The sequence below is a fragment of the Sphaeroforma arctica genome (assembly GCF_001186125.1).
Source record: "Sphaeroforma arctica JP610 unplaced genomic scaffold supercont1.19, whole genome shotgun sequence".
In the NCBI taxonomy this organism is placed as follows: Eukaryota; class Ichthyosporea; order Ichthyophonida; genus Sphaeroforma; species Sphaeroforma arctica.
Window position 1 is genome coordinate 51,806 of NW_014040539.1, and position 7,925 is coordinate 59,730.

At 44.4% G+C, this 7,925-nt stretch overlaps 3 protein-coding genes across 3 annotated transcripts in view; 1 reads left to right on the plus strand and 2 right to left on the minus strand.

The window, feature by feature from the left end:
* SARC_00579 (hypothetical protein) overlaps window positions 1-1,246 on the minus strand; it is a 3,722-nt gene extending 2,476 nt beyond the window's left edge. The window contains exon 1 of the mRNA XM_014305725.1: window positions 1,142-1,246. Within this exon, the coding sequence (XP_014161200.1) occupies window positions 1,142-1,206 (65 nt within the window). The 5' untranslated portion in view covers window positions 1,207-1,246. The remainder of the gene's footprint in view (window positions 1-1,141) is intronic.
* A 566-nt stretch (window positions 1,247-1,812) lies between these two features.
* Window positions 1,813-2,254, plus strand: SARC_00580 (hypothetical protein; the record flags this gene model as incomplete). The annotated part of the gene is made up of 1 exon (XM_014305726.1): window positions 1,813-2,254. One exon carries the CDS (start codon window positions 1,813-1,815, stop codon window positions 2,185-2,187), a length of 375 nt encoding a protein of 124 aa, XP_014161201.1. The 3' UTR covers window positions 2,188-2,254.
* Window positions 2,255-4,771: 2,517 nt separating this feature from the next.
* Window positions 4,772-7,487, minus strand: SARC_00581 (hypothetical protein; the record flags this gene model as incomplete). The annotated part of the gene is made up of 4 exons (XM_014305727.1): window positions 4,772-5,029; window positions 5,326-5,644; window positions 6,235-6,397; window positions 7,407-7,487. The coding sequence occupies 4 exons, from the start codon at window positions 7,485-7,487 to the stop codon at window positions 4,795-4,797; spliced, it is 798 nt and encodes a 265-aa protein (XP_014161202.1). The 3' UTR covers window positions 4,772-4,794.
* Between the last annotated feature and the right edge of the window lie 438 nt (window positions 7,488-7,925).

Here is a 7,925-nt window from a genome sequence, read left to right on the forward strand (position 1 = left end):
TATATATATAGTAGAAAAGTATTTTAGCATTGTTTCATTGAAAGGCTTTGATATTATAGATAACGAATAATTGTTTTATATAAAATAGAAGTACGACAAAATAGTTTATATACGAAGAAGTATCTCATATATAAAGAAGTACTAATAAATGGAATTAAAAAGTAGTTTGAATATAACACAGAAAAATTTCATAGATCATGCCATGTGATGGCATAGCCTCGTATGTCATACGAAAGATGGACTCTACATAAAATTAGTAGACTATTGAATGTCTATCGGAGATATGACACATATACGGTGTTGTACTCCACATTTACACACTATGTACTCAGGACGCCCATGTTAAAACGTAGTGTTTCGGGTTAAACTCCGGTTTAGTAGCAAAGAGCGAGTGAGTTCAAACACTAACAAGCACTGCTTCTCGCTAAGCCAATTGTACAACGCGTGCGGGCACAATAGGCTAAGGTGCGGATAGTAAATACTACTATGTACCAACACGCACATCTGCTAACTGTTTGATTGACCAAAGGCTGGGGTTACAGATAACGAAACAAGCTCTGTAATACCGATTGACACAATATTTAGTTTAAGCATCTACTTATCTCTTTTGAAATTCAGGCTCCTGTGTCTGCTGGATACACGACAGTACAAAATTTGTCATGTGACCACATATTCCAAGTAGAAATACACAAACTGCGTTCGATCGATATCTGACAAACCAGACAACATATTGCCTGAATTAAGTTCGAAAGTATGTGTGTATACCGTATCGGATAGAAGGGTCAACGTGGTTCCACTAGCGGACGACCCAATTTCCACACTCAAGTGCAGGAAGCACAAATAGCAATAAACACTGAGACAATTAAGACGTGTATTGTATCCACAATACGAAGACGTCAACGACGAGACAGACAAGCTCAATGTGGTACACTTCTGAACACTATACATACAGAACTATGCCGAAACAACACAGTTTTTTAAATAGAACGGGGTGTGTACTTAAAATATTTCTCTCACAGCGCAACCGAGCTAATCAGAGTACAGAAAACGATAGACGCTTGACGTCCGCGGGTTGCGACGACGATTGAATTCAAAAAAATTAAAGTAACACAACTTCTTGTTGAAGCTTAAACGCACGTACCATATGGCACCGATAACATTCGACGCAAGGCCAGCGCCGATAATGTCGCTGAAAGATATAGCCATATTGTTGATAGAAGTATGATGGTCCGGATATGAAGACTAGTTGACTATTGTATGTCAATATTTGTTAAATCAGTATTTTTAACGGGAGGTTGCCTATTTATGGAGGAATTTACTGGTAAACTTTACCGGCTTTTGAAGTTCGGTATGTATTTCAGTAGAAAGCTGAAAGCAGCCAAGCACTGCAAATGTTCATATTGCCATTTTCATAATGCATTTTTAATGCATATCGACGAAGGGCGAAACCGCCGAAACGCTGCGGCTGTTGCTATGTTTATACCTTTTTGTGTGGAAACCCCACCGGTGGCCGGACTCCCGGACTCCTGACTCTATAGAGTCCAGCCCAGTCTACTCTATGTGTATTTATATATACTCTTTTGAATTAATATATAACATATATTTTGTATTAAATATATGCATATAAATATATATAAATATACGAGTCGGTATTTCACAAATATGTGACATACATATATAGTACATACCTAGTTGATTCTAGTCTCATATATACATGTGAACATATCCCTAACTGAAATTGTAAATAACCTGCTGTCCGCTGGGTAGATTGTACTGGATACTTCGGGAAGTATATGTCAAGCATCCCTTACAATGCACGGTGTTGAATTGGGGAAGAAGCGGCTGCCCATGTCGTCGGTAGTATTGCTGACCGTACTCGTTTGCTCGTTCTTCTGCACGCCATTACTTTTAATGCAGATGTACAGAGCCGACGGCCAGGGTTTATCCGGTTTAAATATGGCTGCATACAACAGTAGCGGAGCATCGATCAATAGTGCTAGTGATGCAAGTAGTATAAGTGATGTAGGTGCAAGTGGGGTGAAAAGAAATATGCCTATGATCCGATGGAGAGAAGATACTCACTGTGGTGTCAACTACCCACTGGAGGATGGATCGCCGGCAGAATGCAATCCACAGTCGAAGAAACGCTGCTGCAATAAGTGGGGGTATTGTCAGCTTTGCTCATAGATATGAATGGGGCCTTTCATGCTCTAACATACGAATGGGAAATGGTGCACTCATAGATAGGAATAGGACCTTTTCGTGCACAAAGATATGGATGCAAAAAATATACATTCATAGATATGAGTGGCACCTTCTGTCTACGATGATTTTGCCTTGATTTATCGACACCTTGCCCAACGAGCGCAGTCCGCGCGGTATTCCGTTGGTTGTGCGCATAGCCATTGAACAGGACAGTAGGCCTAGAGATTCTTGTTCTTGTATTGTGCGACATCGGGCGGGGTCACCATCGGCTGTGCGGGTATATATGAACGTAACACTATATCCACTGATACGAATGAACATTCAGTTTAGAGTGGCTTGTCTTCTCTATATCTATTGATACGAATGAACATTCAGCTGAGAGTGGCTTGTCCGGGTTTACTATCACCTCGTCCGCACAGTACAACCCAAGGTCCACACGGTTGTTGCTATATGTGGGGATACGGCCAGTTATGCCCATGTGCGTGAACTAATATGATTTGGACGTTTTTCTGAGACTTTCTCGTCCCTATACGTTGCACATTCAATCGCGCATACGAAACTCGGCAGTCCATACTTGAGGAAACGATAGTAGAGGGTGTGGCACGCATGTCACAAGAGTCCAGCCACAGTATAACGGCTACACCGACGTAGACACACCACCCGTCACACGTGTGCGCTTCTGAGACTTGGGGCTCTGCCAGTTACTTCGTGTGTGACCGACTGGGGTGGGTGGACGGTGTGGTCTCACGCGTGCTAGGTTGATAGCGTACAGGCAGGATCACGAACTACTAGTCACACATCCGTTACACCCTCGACTGTGCACGGAGTGGGTGGTTCCCAGGGGGATACTCCAATACATACAAGCCTGGCCTGGTAAACGCCAAAGACACGCCATCTTGACAAACTAGTTTTCCGACCCGTCGCGATATGTCGTCTCCGGTCGATACAGTGACGTATATCGGACGTCTGACTGTAATAAAAGACAAGTCGAGGTAATAATTTAGTTTCCGACGGTCTCGACACGTTGTCACAACGAAATATGCCGTCTTATATCACGCCAGTTGCAAGCACGCAGAAACGTACCAATCCCACGGGATCTGGCAGCTTGTAGCTCCCACTGTGAAAGCCTTGACACTGGTGTCAAACAGAACGTTCGGTGGGAGACACATGGACTGCGAGTGCCAGGAGGCGAAGAAGGCGACCATTGGTCTGTGTTGTGAGATCGGTTGCTTAGCAACCCCACGAAAGAGGGGCACGTGCACGAGTGCGATTGCGATCCTTCGTGCGAATGCCGGAGGGCTGTACGTCCAGCAGCTTCATTGTTACGGATGTTGGTCTGTTTGGGAATATCTGGTGCAACTCACTACTATTGTCGAGAGTCGAGAGACTTGCGTCTCGACTCGCGAATAGTCCCTCGAATATACAGCTGCCCAAAACACCTTTTCTAATAATTTTTGGCCATTTTTCGCTCTGGACATTGTTGGTAGTATTCCCGAGCCTTGCAAAGGCAGGCAGGACTGAACAGCACGTTCGTCGGTGGTTTGCAAGGCGAGTGTGGTTGAGCAGTTCATACCACGTGAGTCTCCTGCGGACTTATGTCTGTCAGCCTGATTTCTTTTTTCTCTAGTAGAGGGTCATGGCGTGGTGGAATGACGCTCCAGATATATACGACAGATTTCCACATAGGGTTGTAGGGTTTAAATATTTACTGTAGAGTTAACCCTAGAACCCTAATACTAGAATATAGATGGTTGTTGTATGCGCCAATCACTGACTAGGGCGATCGCATGCATGCATGCATTATAATCCTAATACCAATCCTAAACCCTAAAAATCTAAACCAACCCCGAACCCGAACCCGTATGTGATATCCCGCAGGAAGTCGGTGCGTGGGTCCATCCAATGCCACAGCCCAGAGACTGCCTAAATTAGCTCATCAAACCATTGGTAGAGCCCCATCAAGCGATTCGTTTGCAACTGAAACTCGGACACCAAACGGAATTGCGAAACCTTACTATGTAGTCGTTGGTCAGAACGAGGCATTGCGCGTATACGTATACATGTATGATTCTAGTGCATGCGTAGATATATAGGGTATGCGCGTATACGTATACATGTATGATTCTAGTGCATGCGTAGATATATAGGGTATGCGCGTGTACGTATTCGTGTATGATTCTAGTGCATGCGTAGATATATAGGGTATGCGCGTATAAGTATACATGTATGATTCTAGTGCATGTGTAGATATATGGATTGCGGGCTGATGGGCATTTCCAATTCTTCCGGCATCTAATAGATTTTTATAAAGACCTTGCATTTATGAAAATTCTTGTCCAAGTTAATAAATATCGGTACTTACGTCTGTGATAGTAAAAACAAACCCGTTTTTGTTTTTATTTCCTTTTGCCATCCGTGGTCGTTCACAACCTTGGCACAATTTGACCATATACAACCGACGCAAGCCATAAGAAGAACTCACATTGTCACTCAAACCAATTCCGAGCAAAGCAAGCATACATACATGCGGATAATATACAAAACACCCAAGAAAAACCAGGTTTAGGCACATTCGTACGACTCGTAGCTTTATATGTAATTCCATTTCTTCTGCCACCTACGGTCGTTCACGCTCCTGTCCACATTGCCATACACGAGCGATGCAAAGAGATGAAAGTACCATGCGTACGCACACAGCAGAAGCGCAACCGCCGCCACACGCACACGCGCCGACCGGAATACCCCCAGGAATATGTCCATGAAAGCCCCAAAGGCCAGGATCATGAAGTAGTGAGCTGGCAGATAGTGATGGAAGAACAGTTGCCTGCGGCAGGGTGTGGGATAGATATACGACTTGTAGGTGAGTGGAGAAGGGCCCGATTGGTTGGTAAATTAGAAGGGATGTATCTGTGAATACGATATAGGTTGAGTATGAAGTGGTGTTAAGCCCAGGCGAGCTATGATCGGAGATTCTCTCGAGTGATACCAATGCACAACCACATACAACGCTCACGGGTTCACAGATAGCTGGCATTCAAACCTCTGGTTAATCCCACATACGCTATTATAAACACACACGCACATACACACGCACGCCTACACGTACACACAAGAACATACCTGTGCATGAAGTAAAAGGGTACGTAGTGCAGAGCCCAACCGAGCCACAGGAACGCGGCCATCAAGAACTTCCTCTCCTTCTCCCCATCCATATCCACAAACCCTCGTTTGCGCCTGATCGCCCACACGCACAGCCACAGCACGTACACTATCGGTGCCAGCAGCACTGAGTAGAAGATGGCTGGGTTGCCGAGTAGGTAGATTTGCGTCATTTTGTCCCGGTTTTGCCAGTAGGATACCCCTCCCATGAGTGTGGGCCAGGCGTGGGGCCTGGACTCGTAGGGGTGCGATCCAGTCAACCGCATGTTTGCCTCCCAGGCTATAAATAGATTGTTTTGTAAAACGAAAAAAAAATGGTCTACAATCGATGTATACGAAAGTTTAGTGGGTAGTGAAAGACATGGATATCTGAACATGAAAAAGTCAGATCTAGTCAATCTACTACAAGTGCATGATGAAAATAGCATATCACACCCTCTCCCCCCGCCCCCCAATGAGTACGGGCCAGGTGTGTCGGTGTGACTTGTAGTGGTACAAACCTGTTAGTCGAACTATCACTTCCCTGGCTATAGAAAAACTACAGATCACGACTCTTTATTCTACATGTGTATACAGATTGAATTCGCAGATAGATTGCGAACAGACACTTGTACTTGTACGTGTGCATTTGTTTGCGAGTGTGTGCCTGGTCCTATATATATGTATTTATATATATATCATGTAGAACATACATATTTACAAATACGTATCACAGCTACACTAGGAAATGACCATACTGTAACCCAAACATCACGCAGACTTCCAACTCTTCAGATACGATTCAAACACGGCATCACCTGCGACATAACCATCATATCACTTAAAAACACGCATCGCCTAATAACCCCCAATACCTCCCACATCACACACCAATCTTCTGGATCTGCCACACGTCCTTAATGGATGTCCACAGACCGCTGCGGTCCTTAACCGGCGGCTTTAGGTTCACCTCTTTGCCGCGTTCTCGGACAAAATCGTCTAGTGTGAATGTCTGCAGGTCCATGCGTCTCTGGCCAACCGGAGCACACAGTACCTACTCACCGCAGAGAAGGAGGCAGTATGAAAGGACAGGTACGCCCAGACATGAGTGCAGGTGTATATGTACACCCAGACATGAGTGTAGGTGTATATGTACACCCAGACATGAGTGTAGGTGTATATGTACACCCAGACATGAGTGCAGGTGTATATGTACGCCCAGACATGAGTGTAGGTGTATATGTACACCCAGACATGAGTGTAGGTGTATAAGTACGCCCAGACATGAGTGTAGATGTATATGTACACCCAGACATGAGTGTAGGTGTATATGTACTCCCAGATATGAGTGCAGGTGTATATGTACGCCCAGACATGAGTGTAGGTGCTTATGTAAACCCAGACATAAGTGCAGGTCATATAGAAGTAGGTCTAAGATAAGAAATGTTCATGTACAAGGTCAACAATGAGAATCCGTTTGCGTACAAGTAGCGAGTCCACAGGTCTGAGGTAAAGAGTGGTGATGTCAAAGGTGTGGAGTGACCGTCGATAAAGCCATGTGGCTCTGGCCAACTGAAGCAAAAAGGATCCAGATGAGGAGGCAAAAGATAATAACCAGTACACTCCGCCACAAGTATAGGCTCTGGTCCTGTCGTTCGACGATTTTACGGGTATATGCTCGTATACATGTATGTGCGTGTTCATATGTGACCGTGGATGTATTTAAATCAGGCCACACTGAGGTTGTAACTGCTGCAGTATAGGATAGTGAGTGCTGAAGTGAAACACAGACGTGCGTGTCTCGATAAGGCCATGTTGGTACACAAGCTGTATGCCATTCGTTTGCCATTCCTTGAATGTTAACTCGCCTCGCCGTTTCTGTGGCCTTTCTGTATGATATTCGCACAATGTCAACCGTATTGAAAATACAAACACACATACGTAAACGTTTCTGATTATTTTAACTTTAGACTCACCTCTTTGATATTCGCACAACGTCAACAGCATTAAAAATACAAACACATATACGTAAAACGCTTCTAAATCTTTCAGTTTGGCCTCACCTCGCCGTTTCTGTGGCCCCAGTCGGGAAGTTCCTCTTCCGACATGGACAGTGCGCACCCGGTGATCTCATGGATGAGCATGAACTTGGATCCTTGTACAAGCTTGGGCTGTTCATGATATACGGAACAGGACAAGAAGATGAGACATTGCTAGCCTATCTGTAGGTCTAGATAAATATGCAGAACTGTGTATGTACGATTGAGATAAAACACACCCAATTTCATGGATGAGCATGAACTTGGATCCTTGCACCAGCTTGGGCTGTTTGTGATATACGGAACAGGACAAGAAGATGCGACATTGCTAGCCTATCTGTAGGTCTAGATTTGTATGCAGAACTCTGTATGTAGGATTGAGATAGAACCCACCCAATTTCATGGAAAAGCATGAACTTGGATCCATGTGCCGGCTTAGGCTGTGCGTAGAATATAGAGGCAGATAGATATTTTTTTATAGACATTAATAGCATATCAGTATATCTAGATATATGTGAAGAAGTATGTATGTTCCATTGAGAT